This window comes from Prionailurus bengalensis, chromosome B3, assembly GCF_016509475.1.
Source record: "Prionailurus bengalensis isolate Pbe53 chromosome B3, Fcat_Pben_1.1_paternal_pri, whole genome shotgun sequence".
Classification (NCBI taxonomy): Eukaryota; Metazoa; Chordata; class Mammalia; order Carnivora; family Felidae; genus Prionailurus; species Prionailurus bengalensis.
The window spans coordinates 29,014,419-29,036,797 of record NC_057355.1 but is presented as its reverse complement, the minus strand read 5'-3'; the positions used below and the strand labels follow the sequence as shown (position 1 = coordinate 29,036,797).

Sequence of the window (22,379 nt, the reverse complement as noted above, 5' to 3'; positions counted from 1 at the left end):
ACAGCAACATGCAGAAGGTTGAAACTAGACCACTTTCTCACCCCATTCACAAAAATAAACTCAAAATGGATAAAGGACCTAAATGTGAGACAGGAAACCATCAAAACCTTAGAGGAGAAAGCAGGAAAGGACCTCTCTGACCTCAGCCGTAGCAATCTCTTACTCGACACATCCCCAAAGGCAAGGGAATTAAAAGCAAAAGTGAATTACTGGGACCTTATGAAGATAAAAAGCTTCTGCACAGCAAAGGAAACAACCAACAAAACTAAAAGGCAACCAACGGAATGGGAAAAGATATTTGCAAATGACATATCGGACAAAGGGCTAGTATCCAAAATCTATAAAGAGCTCACCAAACTCCACACCCGAAAAACAAATAACCCAGTGAAGAAATGGGCAGAAAACATGAATAGACACTTTTCTAAAGAAGACATCCGGATGGCCAACAGGCACATGAAAAGATGTTCAGCGTCGCTCCTTATCAGGGAAATACAAATCAAAACCACACTCAGGTATCACCTCACGCCAGAGTGGCCAAAATGAACAAAACAGGAGACTATAGATGCTGGAGAGGATGTGGAGAAACGGGAAACCTCTTGCACTGTTGGTGGGAATGCAAATTGGTGCAGGCGCTCTGGAAAGCAGTGTGGAGGTTCCTCAGAAAATTAAAAATAGACCTACCCTATGACCCAGCAGTAGCACTGCTAGGAATTTACCCAAGGGATACAGGAGTACTGATGCATAGGGCCACTTGTACCCCAATGTTCATAGCAGCACTCTCAACAATAGCCAAATTATGGAAAGAGCCTAAATGTCCATCAACTGATGAATGGATAAAGAAAATGTGGTTTATATACACAATGGAATACTACGTGGCAATGAGAAAAAATGAAATATGGCCTTTTGTAGCAACGTGGATGGAACTGGAGAGTGTGATGCTAAGTGAAATAAGCCATACAAAGACAGATACCATATGTTTTCACTCTTATGTGGATCCTGAGAAACTTAACAGGAACCCATGGGGGAGGGGAAGGAAAAAAAAAAAAAGAGGTTAGAATGGGAGAGAGCCAAAGCATAAGAGACTGTTAAAAACTGAGAACAAACTGAGGGTTGATGGGGGGTGGGAGGGAGGAGAGGGTGGGTGATGGGTATTGAGGAGGGCACCTTTTGGGATGAGCACTGGGTGTTGTATGGAAACCAATTTGTCAATAAATTTCATATATTAAAAAAAAATTTTTAAGTAAGCTATATTGTGGGTATGTATATTTGTATTTTATAGGCATAGAGAGAGTTGGCCCAACTCCAGAAAAAAAAAATGGGGGTCAGATCCATTCAATTTGGAGATAAAAGAATAATATAAAGAGTTTTGCTGATACAAGCACAGATTAATGCTATTAGTGCCTGAATATAGCTATGCTGAGCTGTCTTGCTAGTATTCAGGTGTCAACATTTCTTTAATGGACTTACATTGTAGGTATAAGAATTTATTGTAGTTTATAGCCTGAAATAAAAGCATGCTATTGTTTTTGAACTTCAACTGTGAATATTAACACAATAGGAAGAAAATATAGCATGTTTGAGATTTCCATGAACATTGTTCATTCAGGTTTTCTTCACATAAGAAATTTACATGGGGCTATCTAAAACTTTTTAAAGAAATGCAGAAAACTGAGTAATCATTTTACATCTTTGAATATTTGTATGTAACTAGTATTATTTTAAATTTAATCAAATTCTCTCCCTATATGTTTTTCCAGTTTTGCAAATAAATTTCAGAAATCCACAGTCCAGACTTCTGTTTGGTGGATCTGATTTGCATTATCCCTTTTTCCATTTATTTATTCTTTTCCTTCTCTGACTTTCTCTATTACACCATTCAAAAAATTACAACAACCAGCATTTATTGTATGCCAAGTGCTTTGAAATACATTATCACATTAGATTGCCCCAAGATGCCTTTTGGGTAGCTGTGAAGCTTTACATTTGAATAACTTATTTCAGGCCACTATCCCTTTCTACTGTCACGTGCCTTCTTACCTTTGTGTATCCAAGATTTCTCTCAAAAGCATAAATTCTAATTTCTGTTCAGAATAAAAGTGGTTGTTATCAGGGGACCAACTGTGAAGTAGAATTTTATCTTTTTGGCTATTTCTGTCATGACTCTTTTTTTTTTTAATGTTTATTTTTGAGAGAGAGGGAGCAGGGGAGGAGCAGAGGGAGAAGGAGACAGAATCTGAAGCAGGCTTCAGGCTCTGAGCTGTCAGCACAGAGCCCAACACAGGGCTTGAACTCACAAACCGTTAGATCATGACCTGAGCCACATTTGGTTGCTTAACCATCTAAGCCACCCAGGCACCCAATTCTGTCATGACTTTTTTCCCTATACTATGCATTCGCTGTTCTCTGTTCTCAAAATTTTTTCCAAAAACTCTTCATTCACATGGAGATTTAAATAACAGTGTAGCTTAATTTATGGCTTTTCCCAGAGATATTGCCATTTTCATTGTTGTCTGCAGAAAGAGAATTAGAAGGTGAGGCTGACTCTCATGGCTCCAACTGTCTAGCTATTAGGAATCCTTTACTCATGAAAACTGCCACAAAATTTGTTAGGCTTAATCCAAATGGATTTCATTAATATATCATTTAGCTCTTTGTAAGATAAAATGAATTACAACTGCTTGTTGCCTAACATTCTATTTCAAGTTATTACTAAATTTCTTTTCAATGTTTATTATTATTTATTTTTGAGAGAGAAAGAGAGACAGAGGGAAAGCAGGGGAGGGGCAGAAAGAGAGGGAGACACAGAATGTGAATCAGGCTCCAGGGCTTGAACTCATGAAGGGCTTGAACTCATGAACCACGATATCATGACCTGAGCAGAAGTCAGACACTTTACTAACTGAGCCACCCAAGAGCCCCTCTTCTAAATTATTTTTGTTTTTTGAAAAATTCTATTGCATCATACAAATGGCAGCATACAAATGGCAGAATCACAATGGAATATTGTGATTCTGAAGGACATTGCATTTTTATCTAATTTTATATTTTTAGTTGTTAAAGATAGGATGTTAGAAAAAAATGCAAAAGTATGATTCTTTTCCAGTAAAAGTTTGATCCAGGATCATTTATTTTATCATGACTTTCATCTCCTAGTGTGTTCCTGAAAACATGCTTGAAAAGTCATTGTCTGAAAGTTAAAGATAAAATGGTATAAGGGACCCTAGAGGCCTATAATATGTTATAAAATTCCCAAATATGATAGTGTAGTTGCTACCTTGGCAATCCAAATGGAAGGACTAGAATTTTCCCAGGTTCTGGAGCCTAGGGTCAGCCTTCCTGATGGTATAACATATATATAATATATACTATATGCAGTATATTATATATTTTACATATATAATATGCAATATGTTACATATATAATATATAATTAATAGATAATATATAGATAATAGATGACAATATATAATATAGATAACAGATAATAGTATAGATAATATATGTAATATATAATACATATATTAGTATCTATTAATATAATACAATAGATATATCTATAATAGATAATAGCTATAATATTTTATATATATTATATATATTTTAGAAAAGGTAAAGTCATGATCTCATATAAATATAAATTAACATATCAAAGATATCATTTAACTCACTAATTATTGAGGAGACCAGTAGGATGTTACAAACAGTTCAAAGCAACAGATAAATATATAATGGGTAATTATATTATTATTATATTGCTGAAAGGAATTTACAAATACATGCAAAACTGATCAGTGTCTAAAGGAAATAATTATATTCCACCAGGCAAAATTCATTTGAACTTTTTTTCAACTTTATTTATTTATTTTGAGAGAGAGAGCAGGAGAAGGGCAGAGAGAGAGGGAGAGAGAATCCCAGGCAGGCTGTGCTGTCAGTGCAAAGTCCAGTGAGGGGCTCAAACCCACGAACTGTGAGATCATGACCTGAGCCAAAATCAAGAGTCAGAGGATCAACCGATTAAGCCACTCTGGTGCCCCTGAATTTCTTTTTAAGTTTACTTATTTATTTTGAGAAAGAGAGAGAGAAAATGGGAGAGAGAGAGAGAAAAAACATGACTGGGGGAGGGGCAGAGATAAAGAGGAAGAGAATCCCAAGCAGGTTCATTGCTGTCAGCACAGAGCCTGATTCGGTGCTTGAACACATGAAACTGTGAGATCATCACCTGAGCTGAAACCAAGAGTTGAACGCTTAACTGACTGAGCCACCCAGGCACCCATTTGAATTTCTATGGCAAAGGATCATTTGTGTTAATATAAGTTTTCTATATTTTACAGAGTTGTAGAATAGCTGGAATGAGAGCTGCAGACCCTTATAGAATTGGATAACCTGAAAGAATATATTGGACAGGACACCCAATAATAATTTTTTGTCCATTTCAAAGTATTTCATAATTTTTCATGACAGCCAGAGCCTGGAGCCTGCTTCAGATTCTGTGTCCATCTCTCACTGCCCCTCCCCTGCTTGCTCGCTCTCTCTCTCAAAAAAGATAAATAAAAATAAATGTTAAAAAAAATTAAAAAAAAGAAGTGATGGTGCAGCTTGTATAAGTGCAACAAGGGTGTTAAACATATAGGTCACCTTGATTTGCTTTTGCACATTTGTGCCATTCCGTATTGAACATCCATGAAGGTTATAAAATTCTCTCTGAAAGCTTTCATAAAGAATCTTGGAATGGACTTTTATTTATTTTTAATTTATTTAAAAAATTTTTTTAATGTTTATTTATTTTGAGAGAGACAGAGACAAAATGTGAGTGGGTTAGGGGCAGAGAGAGAGGGAGACACAGAAGCAGAAGCAGGCTCCAGGCTCTGAGCGGTCAGCACAGAGCCCGATGCGGGGCTTGAACTCACGAGCTGTGAGATCATGACCTGAGCCGAAGTCGGACACTCAACAGACTGAGCCACCCAGTCACCCCAGGAATGGACTTTTATAAGCCTCTATTATTCACTATCCTGAGGCTAAGAAACCAAGCCTAAGAAACTCTTCCAGACTTTGCCTGTAGTATCTATAAATTTGGATGAGTTCTTCTTTTCTTAAAGTCCTCCAAATTTGTCAGTGGTCTTGGCGTTTCGATAAGTGACTTCCTCACTACCTGTAATGCTTGACCTGTAAACCAGGTACCAGGCCAGTATTCCCAGGTGGTCTTTGTAGATTTTGGAACTATAGGTAAAGTAAACCTTAGTTCTGTAAAAATGACTTATCTTACCTAATTCAATGAGAATCATTCTCAAATATGATAGTTCAGGTAAGACCTTGGTTGCCCAAATGATTTAACCAGTTTCATCCTAATAATAAGAGAACAGATTCTTATTGGGCATTTGAAAGTAATAATAACAATACTGCCATTAAGAGTAAGATGAGGGCACTCAGTCCGTTAAGCATCTGACTTCTGCTCAGGTCATGACCTCATGGTACATGAGTTTGAGCCCTGCATTGAGCTCTCTGCTGTCAGCATGGAACCAGCTTTGGATCCTCTGTTCCCCTTTCTCTCTATCCCTCCCCCTCTCCTTCTCTCTCTCTCTCTCTCTCTCTCTCCCCCTCTGTCTCTTTCTCTCTCTCTCTCTCTCTCTCTGTCTCAAAAATAAACATTAAAACAAGTAAGATGACTCAGTTTCTGAATTTGTGGGTCAAGGGGATGCTCAATGAGTATCAGATATTTCAAAATATTTTAATTTAACAAAAGTACTATTTACTAAATTGTTGTGGGATATTCATAGCTTAATAAAGAGGTCAGAAAAGTACATCATTACAATATTAATAATATTCTAAACGGATAACTACTCAATTTTCCCTCATCAGTTTATTCACTATGTTCCTCAGCATGTTGAGATAGCAGTCTGCTCTCACAAAGCTGTGAGAGTCTGAATTGTAAAGACTCTTGGAAATCCTGATTCAATCCTCTCAGAAGATTGTACTTAAGAATCTTTTTTTTTGAAGTATCAAAAATTTGCAGTAAATTGTACATTTCTTGTCCATGAGGCTCTGGGGCTGTCCTTTTTGGTTTAGGACACAAACTCTGCATCACAAAACATAAACTATGTAGATGACAGATGATTGTGGGTAATTTATTTCTGTGACCCATAATATCAGAATGGGTAAAGGTAAAATTCTCTATTGGAATCTGTAAGAATTCTGGTTAAGAGTTTTGATCTGTATTTGCCCTGAGATTAAAAACATATTATGGGCAGAAAAGGCATTGACAAATCTCCAGGAAATTCTGGAGATTTTTGTTCAGTGTGTTAGTATTATAATTATTTCAATGATCTCTATTTTTATGTGGTAAAAGATAAAAATAGTGTGATTTTCTAGGGTCTTCTGGGAAATCCCAATGATAGTTTTAGGTGTCAAAGATAAACTGAAAGTTTTACTTTTTCTATATTTAGGATCTAGTTCTGGGAAGGCAGAGGACATTTGGGCAGTGGATTAATACAGTTTCAAAGGTGCCTGAGAAACCAGACTTGGTTGCCTTTCTAGTTGAAAGAGACAAAATAAAATTTACTTTGCAAATTTTGTCCTTCATTATGCTTTTTTATATTCTAGAACGAACTGACCCTTTAGTTCTCCCTGATTCTTTCTCATGGGTTTTGCTAGTTCAAACCATTTTTATAATAACATGAAGATGTTATGTGTAGCACACTGTATTATTCTTGTCTCCAATGAATCATAAGGAAGTATTTAAAAATTTTTATTTCAATTTCCAATATAGTAAATACCAATAATCCTAACCAACGTAAACGTAAATTCTGGAGTCCTCAGTTAAGTCTGAAAGTCCTTTGGTTTGGAGACCAAAAAACCTCAAGACTGCAAACTGCTACTTTCAGACAAAACTACTCTTATTCCTTGAAAAACAGAAGTATACACAGACTTGTATTTCTCTGTCACAGTTGTTCCTAGTACAGTCTTATTACTCATATCAATTATAGGTTTCAACCAAGTAACTAACTTCTACTTCATAGACAAAACTGAGGGATGGGTAGTTTAGAGCTGTCTAGCATATACAAGCCATTTAGTAGATATGCAAATGTCATGACTACACATAATACAACTTTTTACTGTCACACACATCCCTTTTTTAAAATCTCCCTCATTGATATTTATTACATTAATAATATTTCTAGAAAAAGCAAATAAGATCAGTTTCATTTTGATCCATTAGCCAATTTGGAAAAAAGCCATATTGATCAAAGGGATTAAAAGTAAAATGTTTTCTTTGGTACATACAGTATTTTTTAACATGGTGGCCCTATAAACTTTTTTTAAAGTTTATTTATTTTGAGAGAGAGAGAGAGAGTGAGTGGGCTCGAACGCATGGGGGAGGGTCAGAGAGAGGGGTAGAGAAAGAATCCCAAGCAGGCTCAGGACTGCCACTGCAGAGCCCCACGCAGGGTTCACACCCTTGAACTGAGAGATCATGACCCAAGCCGAAGTCAAGAGTTTGATGCTTAACTGACTGAGCCACCCAGGCACCCCGCAAAGCTATAACCTTAAGCAAAATAACTTAAAGATTAAGGGTCTTACGATATTAATTCAATTAATCAGTCTAAGACTTTAAGTTACCTTGGAAATGACCTACTATAAAACATAAATACTACAAAACATAATTATGATTGAAGTAAAATATTTGTCAGATCAATTATTCAATGAAATTGAACACAGTTTTATATTTTTCCTAGGTTTTAATAATATGTAAGAATAGTATGAGCTTATTTAATCAGTAAGCCTGTATAAGTTTAGGGAAAACACACCCTAGGAGAATTAAATGTATGCTTGTGTTATACTTAACACTGATGAAGAAAAAGAGGTGTTTTTTTAAGCCAAACTATTAGGTTAGCTTTATTTACTACAAGTCTACTCTTACTAATGTGAACTTGGATTCTTCAAATATTTCTTAGGGTCACTGAAAATAATTTTATATAAGTTTAGCATTTTAAAACCATTAGAAGTTCAGCTTCCTATTCTGGGAACTTTATGAATACTGAATTTTATATAAAAGCTTATTTTTCTCTTTAAGTCAATCTGAGCAGAACTTTAAGAGACTCTGTAGTATAATTTTTTAAATATCTTCTGGAGATAGGAAGACATTTCATATAGAATGAGAGGTAAAGGCTTTTTATTTTTTTATTTTTTATTTATTTTTATTTTTTCAATATATGAAGTTTATTGTCATATTGGTTTCCATACAACACCCAGTGCTCATCCCAAAAGGTGCCCTCCTCAATACCCTTCACCCACTCTCCCCTCCCTCCCACCCCCCATCAACCCTCAGTGTGTTCTCAGTTTTTAAGAGTCTCTTATGCTTTGGCTCTCTTCCACTCTAACCTCATTTTTTTTTCCTTCCCCTCCCCCATGGGTTCCTGTTAAGTTTCTCAGGATCCACATAAGAGTGAAACCATAGGGTATCTGTCTTTCTCTGTATGGTTTATTTCACTTAGCATCACACTCTCCAGTTCCATCCATGTTGCTATAAAGGGCCATATTTCATTCTTTCTCATTGCCACGTAGTACTCCATTGTGTATATAAACCACAATTTCTTTATCCATTCATCAGTTGATGGACATTTAGGCTCTTTCCATAATTTGGCTATTGTTGAAAGTGCTGCTATAAACACTGGGGTACAAGTGCCCCTATGCATCAGTACTCCTGTATCCCTTGGGTAAATTCCTAGCAGTGCTACTGCTGGGTCATAGGGTAAGTCTATTTTTAATTTTTTCAGGAACCTCCACACTGTTTTCCAGAGTGGCTGCACCAGTTTGCATTCCCACCAACAGTGCAAGAGAGCTCCCATTTCTCCACATCTTCTCCAGCATCTATAGTCTCCTGATTTGTTCATTTTGGCCACTCTGACTGGCGTGAGGTGATATCTGAGTGTGGTTTTGATTTGTATTTCCCTGATGAGGAGCGATGTTGAGCATCTTTTCATGTGCCTGTTGGCCACCCGAATGTCTTCTTTAGAGAAGTGTCTATGCATGTTTTCTGCCCATTTCTTCACTGGATTATTTGTTTTTCGGGTGTGGAGTTTGGGAGCTCTTTATAGATTTTGGATACTAGCCCTTTGTCCGATAAGTCATTTGCAAATACCTTTTCCCATTCCGTTGGTTGCCTTTTAGTTTTGTTGATTGTTTCCTTTGCTGTACAGAAGCTTTTTATCTTCATAAGGTCCCAGTAGTTCATTTTTGCTTTTAATTCCCTTGCCTGGTAAAGGCTTTTTAAAGTCATAGACACGGAGAGAACTTATAGATCTTTAGATCTATAACTTTGGCACAGGTCAAGAGTAAACAGAAACATGAAATTTTACTCATAAATATCAAAAAGGTATTCTCCTTCCCTGTGCATATGAAAGTTTTAATTGATTTGAACTTAAAAATGGAAAAATAAAATTTTAATAAAAGTCTAACAAGCCAGATTCTCTGTCATCTTTAATAGAGAATAGATGTCTGTCATCTGTTTACAGAGATCATCAGATTATCAAACTCCAAAACCAAATTACTTATCAGTATTCTTACTAATGGGAAATAACTTATCAGTAGTAAGTGAACCACCACCACAACCATAAAATTAGTAAATAGGGGGAAAAACTAAAGACACAGAAACAGCAAATTTTAAGATCTATTCCTGCTTGGAGTTCAGTCTGGGAGCCAGGAAAAGACATGTCTGGGCTTTAGGTGCCCAGGGGGTGTATTTCTCTGGCAACTTTGTTTATCTAGCTCTGTCACATGACTCTGTCTCAGTGAAGGACCTTCAAAACTGGTTAAAAAAAATATACATACTTTTTTTTTTTAATGTTTATTTTGAGAGAGAGGGAAAGCACACACCGGGGAGGGACAGAGAGACGGGGAGAGAGAGAATCCCAGATTAGGCTCTGCGCTGTCAGCTCAGAGATGGCTGCGGAAGATGTGGCGCTCAATCTCAGACCCCACCAACTGTGAGATCATGACTTGAGCTGTAATCAAGAGTTCGACGGTTAGCCAACTGAGCCACTCAGGTGCCCTGAAATAAATTTTTATGAAAGGAAAAATGATTTTCATACAAATATAAAATGAATGTGTATCAAAGATATACTTAGTTCATTAATCAATGAAGGAATCAGTGAAATGTTACAACTGACTGAAGGGAGAATTCAAACAACACACACATTTAGGTGTTGAAGTGAATTTACAAATAGATACAGATTAATATCCACAGGACAATCTATTTTGTTATATTGGACAAACTTAATTTGCATTAGTATAAGTTTTAAAGAGTTTACAAAGTTGTAAAGTAACTCAAATACAGTGAAAAGCACACCCTGGAGAGTCAGATAACCCAAGGAGGTACATTAAGACTGGGTACCTAGTAGTCTTTTTTTCTTGTCGTTTTCAGGATCTTTCACTAGAGAACAGTTCAGGCAGCAGCCCTTTCCAGTTCTTGTTTTCTTGGCCAATTAGCCATAAGGTTAGCCAGCCCCTAATCTTTCAACCACCCATCTAGAACTTTCTAGGTTCTTGGAGCAAGGTTAGGGAAAATGGGTTTGTCTGCACCTGTCTTTCTTCACTAGCTGGATGAGGACTTTCCTTGCTGCCTCGCTTTCCTTCATGCATCTTGTAATCACCTCAGAGCCAACCATTGCACAGTGTGGAGGTGGAGCTCTGAGACAGAAGGTTTAAATTGGCGAAGGGATATCTGTTGGAATAATTACCCCGAGTGACATAAGTAAGCTCTGATTCCCTGAGCCTGATCACTGGGATTTTCCCAGAGGGGAATTCCAAGAAGTATCTGACTACACAGTCACAAGCTCAGACCAGGGAAGGTCTCTGCTGCCTTGGCTGATGCCAAGTTCTGTCCCCTATCCACAACAGTAGCATTCCCACTGTTAGGTGGAATCACCATTTGTCAGGTGATAAAAGGCTGAATTCTATTTGAGAGGCAGTTTAAGGAGTACAAACGTGTAATGTATGAAAGGATACTTATTCAAAAGTAAAATAATTGAGACTGAGGATCACTTAGATTTGGCAAATGTAGGAAAACCGACATTTATTGTGTTTCTTTATTTGGCATGTTGCCTCATTTAATTATGTATATTGTTTGTGTCTATCAGTAGTTTTGCTGGGCCTCACTATATGTTTTACTAAACTCAGTTACCAGAAGAAATCTGGATTTTATGAGTTGTTTTATTAGCCACAGAAAGTTTTAAAGTTTTCTGAAAGCCATTTGGTTAAAATAGGCTGAGTCTTGGCACTCTTTATAGATAAGACTTCTGTTTTTTTCATCTCTAAATTTAGTAGAGGGTTATAGTACAAAGAAAAAAGTTCAAATGCTACTGTGATATTAATCACAACAAAGTCCTCTTTAATTTGACTTTTGGCACTGTACCATATACTTTATTAAACGTCAGGATTTAAACTGATCTTTAGAACACCATTACAAAAGGGAAATAGCCACCTTTGAAGCTTATTTGCAAATGCATAAAACAGTTGCTCTGTTTAGTTATGCATTTTGTTAGCACTTTTCACAGTAATAATCTTATTTCTGATAGTGTTCATTAGAATACTCAACAGAAACAATTGATACATCTATCTTGATTTTACCATGCTTAGAACAAAACTTATAAGAGGATAAATCTTGAAACCTCACATTTTTCCAGATCAGACACTATGCTTATCAAACATGGTGGAATATGGTTATGAAACAGTGGAAGCATTCCTTCTCTCTTAGGTCTCCTTATCTTCTGAGTTTGTCTTAGTGATTTGTGTCATTTGTCCAAGAGTAGAAATGATTCTTCAGAGCTAACTTGGGTTAGCTTATTGCTGTTCTAGGGAGCACAGTGCCAATGAAAGACAATATATATCTTTAAAGCTCCTTCATTTTCTTATTTGTTGCATAATGAAGTTGTATCAGATTATGCATTTGCTTATGAATTTCCCTTACCCTTTTAGTGTCTTTATTATCCATTTCCATTAGAAGACAACTGAAAAATATTCACATTTCTCATCAGTAAGATTTCATTTTCAGTGTAGGAATACCATGCAAAGTGACAATTGTGACTTTTGCCTAGCTCTAATACTTAACTTCTTTTGTCAGGAAGTGAACTGATGCTGGCTTTTCTTTGTCTTATTCCAAGTTGGGGCATGAGATTTTCCCTGCATTAGAAGGTTGTTGAGACCTGAAGCCTGGGAAGGTAAGATGCCAGCATGAATATTGTCCACTTAGAACTGTGGTTGAATTGAGTGTCCGGTGATTTACGAGCATAAGTCATTCCAGCTGTTCCCAGTTTATAAGCTCACCATTTGTTCACATGCTTCCTTCATTCATTGTGCCTTAGCTTGTTTTAGTAAATAAAATACTTCAATATTTCAGTGATTTGTTTAAGCTAAAAAAGTAGAACTTTTCACAATAAAACTATAACAATGCCCTACAACATGACAAATGTGAATTCTTCTTTATGCAATGTTTTATCCATTTATATTCAGATTTAATTGGTAGTCCATTTCAGCATATGAATTATCTGGTTAATAGTCAATCTTGAAAGAGTCTAATAGATTTTGCTTTTAACTAAGGTTAGATTATACTTACACATATGAAGTGTAGTAATTATTTGTTTTTTTGTGGTGCTAGTAATCATATAAATATAACATTAAACAAAATTTTTGCAGGATTGAATATTAATTAGCTAAGTATCTGTAGTGTTAAGAATCTAGTAAATAATGAAGTTACCTTTATGGCACTAGTTAATAAAAGAGGAAAAGGTCATGAATTAGTCTTCCCTAATTGAGTTCTTGCTTCCAAAATTCCAGTAGGAGTTTCATAGGATGTTGGCGTGTTTGTGTATTATTTTATGTCCTGGACTACTAAAGGGGTTCAAGCTCATGTTGTCAGTTCATATTTCTTGAACACTCTAATAGTTTTATTTTGTTTTGTTTTAACTATTTTTCATGGATTTCAGGTTGAACTTTTATTATGCTACAGAGTATTGGTCAATGTAATTCAATTTTGGCATGTGCCAGTATTGTACTTTTGCTTTCCAGAATAGATTATTCCAAGTAAAGTGATATTGACATTGAGTCTCCACTTGGTTAGTGAGCTATTCTATAATACAAACTTGTTTCTGATAAATATTTACTACTACTACTAATAATAAACAGTAGCATTTATTGGTTGTCATGCTCTTAACCTTTTCTGGCTATAATTTTTCTTAGGCATTATATTCCCTATAGTCCAATATGAGATGTAAACATGGTCTTTATAAAGTCACTAATTTCAGTTCCATTTGTATAGTGTGTTTCAACATTCAAAGCACTTTTAGACATTGTTTGATTCTGACAATAGCCCTATGAAATAGCTAAAGCAAGTGTTGTTATTTTGATTTTACGGAGTCTTAAGAGAGTTTAAGTGACTTGTACAAGGTCACACAGCCAACAAGCACAAGTGTGGGTTCAAGAAATTAGTTTTTTCTAGCTCATAGTTGAATACTCTTTCTTGAAGCTAAATGCACTATATTTGTTTACATGATTAAAAACTTGGTTCTTTTATTATGGTAAAGGTCTCTAATGTGTAACAACTTACTTTAAGTGCTGTATAATCTAATGAATTTATTTCATGTGCAATGTACCATACATAGCCTCTGGTTTTAGGGAAAGATTATTGGCGGTATTCAGCCAGAAAACCAAATCATGACCGGATTTGGGGCTTGGGAGTTATATCTATTCCAGGTTTCATCTTTCAGTTCCAGGAGAATGTACATGATCTCCCTCACTAGGTAGACACTAGATGTCACAACTGTTTGCTACTTGGCGGTCTGTGCAGAAATGAGGTCCAGAAATAATTTAGCAATATAGTTGCATAAAGACTGAAGGCTACTTAGTTCTGTGTACTCAGTTTTGTGTAAAATGCTGGTGCAATACCTTATCTTTCTGTCTTGCTTCAACTAGTACTACCAGTTGTCTGGCTAGATCTTCTTAATTCACCCTCTTTACCCATAAAATAATTGGTTAACTGTCTGCCTGAAATTTCACTTTTATGTTGTAACTGAGGTTGTAACATTTTCATAAATGAGCTTGACCTTTAAAAGTGGAATCCAGGTGTGCCTTGCTGGTTCAGTTGGCTCAGTTGGTAGAGCATGCAGCTCTTGATCTTGGGGTCAGGAGTTTGATCTCTATGTTGGGTGCAGAGATTACTTAAAAAACTAAAAAATCTTAAAAAGAAAATCATAATCCATATACACACTCATTGGTAAGCTGTGTTTACTTTTTTGTATGATAAATATCTAAAAATTTAAAATTAATTTTTAGGTTAATCATTCCTACTTCTTCAACATAATATTTAAATTTCTCTTTGCCTTTCTCTAAATTCTAATTTGACTAGTTAAAAAATAACAGGATTTTTTTTTCTTGACCTTGCTTTATTTAAAGATAGCAACATGTTTTTACTTTCCCACAAGCGTATGTGTTTGCTTTGCCCTGCTGTAAGACCACAGAACAACACTCTAGTGTTGATTTCCTTTATATTCCTTTTTGTTTGTTTATCACCTGATCTGACCGCTCAATGTCTATTATACCATTCCCCTGACTCCTTTCAACTCAAAGTTTTTATCGTCCAGGTAAAACATTTTTAGTTAGTTCCATCACCTAGTTTGTCATCTTCCTTCAAGTTCAATCTTACCTAACCTTGAGCAGCATTAAGAAATTTGAGTAATGACGGGGCGCCTGGGTGGCGCAGTCGGTTAAGCGTCCGACCTCAGCCAGGTCACGATCTCGCGGTCCGTGAGTTCGAGCCCCGCGTCGGGCTCTGGGCTGATGGCTCAGAGCCTGGAGCCTGCTTCCGATTCTGTGTCTCCCTCTCTCTCTGCCCCTCCCCCGTTCATGCTCTGTCTCTCTCTGTCCCAAAAATAAATAAACGTTGAAAAAAAAATTAAAAAAAAAAAAAGAAAGAAATTTGAGTAATGAATTTATAGGCTTTTAAGAAATCCTACTTATGAAGAAGAATTATGCTGTCTCATTTCTGGATTTATTTCTTTAGGGTTCTAATTATCTTTTCTAGAGTAGAAACTGAGCCCCATTTGCACATTATTTCTAAAATTATTTTAAAGCTACGACACTGGGTGGGAGGGAGGGGAGAGTGGGTGATGGGTATTGAGGAGGATACCTTTTGGGATGAGCACTGGTTGTTGTATGGAAACCAATTTGACAATAAATTTCATTTAAAAATAAATAAATAAATAAATAAAGCTATGACACCAACTTTCTTTCAGTAGCTAAGCCTTTTCCTTAAAAACCTTCAGAAGTCACAAATAATTGTTATTTATCTTCTAATTCTAAATTTAGAATTCTAATTTTAAAAATTAAAGAAGCTAGGGGAGTTTTTCCTCTTTTTTTTTTTTTTTTTTGGTCATTTTAGAGATACTTTGGCCAACTAAATTTAGAACCTAGTTTTTGTTTTTGTTTTTTTACTGTGTGGAATGCCCCTTTCCTTTGGTTATTTTGTGATGATATATGTATCAGTTTTTATGACAGTTGCTATGTTGACATTCCAGGTAGTGTGTGTGTGTGTGTGTGTCTATTTATTCCCCTTTGAGGAGTGGGATGTGGAGTTATAGGAGAAAGAAGTTATTTTCATTATTTTTTTTTTCTCTTCACATTTATTTATTTGACTCAGTCTATGGAAAAAGAAGTATTTTCTATTTTATTAGATAATTGTGTTTTCCCCAAATAATTTTATTGCCACTTCAGTTTTCCACTCATGTTATTTCCTTGCCTTTTTTTCCTGTGTCTCAGCTCCATCTTTACAGTAGTTTGAGAGAATTGAGACTGCTTTTTTGCTCAAACTGATACTCTATAACCAATAATGCTACCGCCTCACAGTGGGTAGGGTTTGGGATTAATAAACCATCTTTCATATTTAAGTAAGATATCTCATTTAAGTAAGATTGATATATCTTGTACTATATCTTGATCTTTTCTTATATCTATGTATATTATTAGTGTATCACATTAGTTATCAAAACTTTGTTAGTAATTCACTAAGGTGGGAGAAAGGAGATAGATCAACATTTCTAGTTTTGGTAATACCAGCTTAAAGAAGAAAAATACACACACACACACACATATAATGTACACATATACACACTTTTTTATACATGTACATGCCCATGCATACATACACTCATACACATATATTTTTTTACACTGAATTATTGCTAAGTGAAATTTACTCCATAACTTCTTAGGTTTATTAAACAATGTATACCGTTATTTATTTTAACTGCAACTACAAAATAATGAAATTGATTTGGTGCCAGTGTCATTCTTATTAATCCATATCAATCTCTGTGTTTTTTTTAAAGTTAAAAAAATTTTTTTAATGTTTTTATTACTTATTTTTGAAAGAGAGATAGAGGAGAGTAGGGGAAGGGCAAAGAGAGAGGGAGACACAGAATCTGAAGCAGGCTCCAGGCTCTGAGCTGTCAGCATAGAGTCCGATGCAGGGCTTGAACCCATGAACAGTGAGATCATGACCTGAGCCGAAGTCAGATGCTGAATGGACTGAGCCACACAGGCGCCCCTCAATCTCTGTGTTTTATAATTCTTTGAACATATTAATAGGGTAAAAGGAACTGATTTATATTATGAAAGATTATAGTCCTTTGCCATATAGTTTTAAGGAGCTGAAAGTAATTGCCTTTAAAATGTTTGGTTGGCAGAAGTACCTGGCTGGTTTAGTTGGTAGAGCATGTGACTCTTGATCTCAGGGTTGTGAGTTTAAGCCCCACATTCAGTATAGAGCCTACATAAAAAAATAAAATTTACCATAAAATATTTGGTTGGCAAGTGAAAATATAAAAAACATTCTAGAAAAGGAAATTATAGGAAATAGAACTACCAGATATTAAAACATATTATAAAGCAACCATGTTGAAGCAGTGTAGTAGAACATTAGATGTGTAGAACATGGAAGAATAGAAAGAAATGTTCTTTATATAGATTTGACATGTTAACAGAGGCCCTATTAAGCAGTAGGAAAGGGAATGATTATTTAATAAGTAGGGTGAGAATAAGCAGTTAGCAATATTGTAGAAAAGTACATTTAAACCCGCATCTATACTGGATGTAACAAAATAAATCTCAGATAAATTTAAGTGTAGATAATTACATTATTGAAAATCTAGAAGATAAGAGGACTTAGTATGTTTTAATTTCTCTGGAGTTTCTAAGCACTGAGAAAACCAGAAAAGGAAGATTAGAAAGATTAGATTGCATATGCTAATGTGTTTTATTATAACTGTAGCTCTGTGAACATTATAGGAAAGCATGCCTACTTTATATTCACAACCTGAAAAATTAGTCTTCTTTACTCTTCATACCAGCTGAAAACCTTTTGTTTTCTATATTAGTTAATGGAACAGAGAATGCAGTTCTTTACCTAAAATTTTATTCTGTAGATGCACTGAAAATTATACAGGAGCTCGTTGTGAAGAGGTTTTTCTCCCAAGCTCCAGCATCCAAACTAAAAGTGACCTGTTTGCAGCTTTTGTGTCATTGACTATTCTTCTAGGAACTCTTATCATTGGAGCCCTCTACTTCCTTTTCAGGTAACCAAAATAGAAACACACTTTTGAAAAGAAAAAAGTAATGCATAAAGTAGTTTTTCTACTAAATAACTAATATGCCCTTTGGATCTAGATATTTTTACAGATAGTGATTTCTATTTAAAGTTCTCTAATACAGTTGTTGTTATTAAATTAATAAGTCATTTTGAAAGTGTCTTAAATAGTCTCTATTTGTTCTTTGTTACTGACATCAAGCGTTGATTTCTGTAAACTAATTAGGTAGACCCACATTCACTAAAGTCATCATGCCAAAGCACCTAAATATTAGGGCTAGGTCTATTTAAAGTACATTTTGAATGTGAAAGAAAGGAAACAACTTATGCAACATTGTAAATATGAATTTAAGGCCTGTGGTTAATATCTAGGATTAATTCTTCATTTAGTGCCTACTATGTGCTAGGCATTGTGCTAAGAATAAAGAATACAATAGTGAGGAATCTACTTCCAAAGCCAAGAGCACACTGTATACACTGTATGTTAGCTAACTTGACAATACATTATATTAAAAAAAAAAAAGAATACAATAGTGAACAAGACAGACATGTTCCCTAATTGTAGAGGACAATCAACTTGGATAATCAACTTGGAGAGAGACAAATAAGGAGGCAATTAATTTGGGAAGACTTGTAACTCATAAGACAAAAGGAAAAATTACTCATATGAAGCAATAAAATGTGGTGGAGATTACTTTCATTAGTTTTGGTCTTCACTTTTTTCTGGAATTTTATGAAAATAATAAATATAGAATTTATAAGTTTAGGAGTTATCTGGTATTATAACTCTCATTACTACTATTTATTAAGTGCACACTGTAATACTTGTGAAATACTTTTAATACTATGTTCTCGTAATACTTGTGAAAATGGAGGTGCGGGTAATAATAAAAGAGATGCAAAAGGGCTTAAGAAGTTTATATTCTAGGAAAGGTTTTATATATATGTAAAATTATATTTCATAAAATCCTCCTTTCTGAATTACTTTATACCATAGAGTAATTAAAAGTTGGAGAGAGACTGCTCTTTTAAAACATATAATTACATATTTTATTCTAAAATATATCATTTAAGCAGTCTCATGTTTTACTTCAGATAAAAAAATTTCAATAGAAACCCATTGTATCAGATTGTATTTTCCCAAAGATAGCTACAATATCTCTCATTCCCACATGCTGTTCTAACCCTATTTAACCTTAATTACCTCCCTAAAAGCTCTGTCTCCAAACATAGTTACATTAGGAATAAGTGCTTCAATTTGTGAATTCTGGGAGATAGAGTGTAACCTGTAATGGCTAGTATGTGTGTTAGCATTCTCCATACAAATAGAACCAATAGAATGTGCAGAGAGACAGATTTATTTTAAGGAATTGGCTCATTAAGTTGTGGAGGCTGGCATGTCAATAGTCTTCATGGTGGCCTGGCAGACAGGAGACTCAGAGAATAGTGAGTGTTGCAGTTCAGCTCTGAAGGCTATCTGCTGACACAATTTCCTCTTACTCAAAAGAGGTCAGTTTTTGTTCTTTTTAAGGCCTTAGACTGATTAGATGAAGCCCACCCCCGTCATGGAAGGCAATCTGCTTTACTCAAAATACATAGATTTAAAAATTAATTTAAAAAAAAAACACTCTTATAGAAACATCCAGAATAATGTTTGACCAAATATCTGGGCACCATGGCCCAGCCAGGTTGATACCTAAAATTAACCATCACAGTATGAACCAAAAAATTATGAGCCAAGGGACACGTGGGTGCCTCAGTTGATTAAGCATTTGCCTCTTGATCTTAGCTCAGGTCTCGATCTCAAGGTAGTGAATTTAAGCCCCACATTGGGCTCTGCACTGGGCATGAAGCCTACTTAAAAAAAAAAAAAAAAGGAAAATTATGAGCCAATCTTATTCATTTAACCTAGATATAAAAGATTAAAAATTAGCAAACCAAGTTCAGTAATGTATTAAAAAACTATCATCTTGGAATTATTCCATTACTATAAGAACACAAAGTTGGTATAAAGTTATTAACTAATGTATTTTATCTAGTTTGTATATTAAAAGAGAAAAATCTTTTTTTAAATGTTTATTTGCTTTTGAGAGAGATAGAGACAGAGAGAGAGAGAGCAAGCTGGGGAGGGGCAGAGAGAGAGACACACACACAGAATCTGAAGCAGGCCCCAGGCTCCAAGCTGTCAGCACAGATCCTGATGTGGAGCTTGAACCCATAGAACGTGAGATCGTGACCTGAGCCAAAATCAGATGCTTAACCGACTCAGCCATCCAGGCACGCCACATCCTTACCATTCTTAAAGAAAATAGCATTCTTGAAAAATTTTCAGATAGGGTTGCAATATGTTTGAAATTGTGTATTTCCCATTTTTTAATGAGAACATAAGCAGAGTCATGGCCTTAACGATGCCAAGAATAGAATTAATTTGAAAATGAGTCGCTATTGCTTATAGAAGCTACACTTATGATTTGGGCTCATATGTATTGACCAAATGAAATGTATTTGTCAGAGTGGTGCTTTCAAGAATGAAACCAAGTCTGTTTACTAAAATAGTTTTTGGGTCCATTAGTGGTTGAAATTGCTTTAAATGTGGGTCTTTTGAAATTTAGTAACTAATTAGTGTGATCTTTGAATGAGGTCAAAAATGATACCTCACTAATGCTGAAATCTAGCCTAGAATCAGTAATGTTTCATGAGGAGGAATCAGGGTTTTTTAGAAGACACATTTCATTTTGCTGTGGTAAAATGGTTTTGAATTCATTTTCACTAATATATACTCTAAGCACTGACACTGAAAAAAATTAGAGCAAGTGTACATTTCAAAATCTTGTTTAATATTAAAAGTAGTTAAAAAAAACTGTCATGATCATCTGAATACAATTATAACCCATATTAATTGGCCAGATGACCTAAAAGATGGATGAACTACAACCTTAAAAAGGCACAAAATGAGGTTTTCAATGTCATTAATAGTGAGTAAAGCCACCCCATATCACAAATGTCTCAGCTAATAATGAAAACCTCTTTTAAAAGGGCAAAAACATTACACTAAACATTAAAACATTACAAAAACATTACATTAATAATAGCTTTCCAATTTCAAAGGAAAAGAACTAAGTGCATCATCAGCATCTGAAGTCCCCATAATGAACTCCCTGACTTGGTGGATTTGTTGAATAATGGGGCACAGTTTTAGGGCAGCCTTGTCAGTTTCAGGTAGTTCTGGAGAAGAAAATAGACCTCCAGGGGCGCCTGGGTGGCGCAGTCGGTTAAGCATCGGACTTCAGCCAGGTCACGATGTCACGGTCCGTGAGTTCGAGCCCCGCGTCAGGCTCTGGGCTGATGGCTCAGAGCCTGGAACCTGCTTCCGATTCTGTGTCTCCCTCTCTCTCTGCCCCTCCCCCGTTCATGCTCTGTCTCTCTCTGTCCCAAAAATAAATAAACGTTGAAAAAAAAATTAAAAAAAAAAAAAGGAAATAGACCTCCAAATTTTCAAGTTTAAACTTCCCTCTGCTTTTCCACTTACCTGCTTTTTATTTGTGTGTTTCTTCTTTACTGTCAGGAAGGGCCACCTTCAGAGGGCCAGTTCAGTCCAGTATGATATCAACCTGGTAGAGATAAGCAGTACCAGTGCCCACCACAGTGAGTAAATTCAAAATAAAATGCTCGTTTTAAAGCCCTGGATGAGATTGTTGTTGTTACATGTAGAGATTTGGATCTATCCAAAAAGGTTGACTCAAGAAAACTTTTCTATGAGTTTTGACATTAAGATGGATTTCTTTTTCACATTAAAATGGATTTCTTATTAGCATGACACCGGTCATTTTTTTTCCCCCAGAGAAAACCATGTTATCTCAGTATGTGAAATTATGTTTTTAGCTATAATGTGTTATAATGTGTTACACATATGTAAGGGATTAGTTTCTCCAGAAGTAATTTTTTAAATATTTGTTTATTTTTGAGAGAGAGAGAGAAAGAGAGTGCATGCAGGGAAAGGGTAGACAGACAAGGGTACCAAGGGGCGGGGCTTGAAGTTATGAACTGTGATATCATTACCTCAGCCAAAGTTGGAAGCTTAACAGGCTGAGCCACCTGTTATTTGAAGTGGGCTGGTATATAGAGAAAAGGATATTTACCTGTGTAAGGATAGGCAAAACTTTGGGAAACTTATAGACCAATTAACGTTTGAGAAGTTTCTTGAGACTTCTACTTCTGGCTAAGATGGAGTAGCAGGTACTAGGACTGGATTTACCTTCTACTTGAAACTGTAAAAAAAAAAAAATGGATATAATACATGAAACACAGGTTTTCAAGACATTGGACATCAGGAGACAAAGGATCATGATCCCTAAGAGATGGGAAACAGAAGTAAGCCAATGATTGCTTCAGATTATTGCGTTGAAATAGTTTACAGGCTGTGGCACAGAAAGGGGGAACCCAGGCTGAGCTTGGTAGACTCCCTGAGTTAAGAAGATGAAATTCAGAGTCTAGAAAGGTTGAGGTGGTTATAATTCAGTGAACAGAGTACTGGAAAAGATAGCTGCATAGAGAAAATTCCAGAGATCTCCAGTTCAAGTATTCAGCTGAATATTAATCAGCACATATGTAGTAGGGAAATACTTGAGGTTAGGTATAGAATTACTTGAAAGGATTAGAGATGTCCAGTACTCACACAGGGCTCGGAAAAATGTCTGTTCCAAAAAGTTAAAAAACAAAACAAAACAAAAAATTGTTACTCGTGGGACAT

The 22,379-nt window shown here is 35.5% G+C and overlaps 1 protein-coding gene across 1 annotated transcript in view; it reads left to right on the top strand.

The window, feature by feature from the left end:
• NRG4 (neuregulin 4) overlaps positions 1–22,379 on the top strand; it is a 118,153-nt gene that overhangs the window by 67,593 nt on the left and 28,181 nt on the right. Inside the window, exons 4-5 of the mRNA XM_043554929.1 lie at positions 17,469–17,618; positions 21,195–21,274. Coding sequence (XP_043410864.1) covers positions 17,469–17,618; positions 21,195–21,274 — 230 coding nt within the window. The remainder of the gene's footprint in view (positions 1–17,468; positions 17,619–21,194; positions 21,275–22,379) is intronic.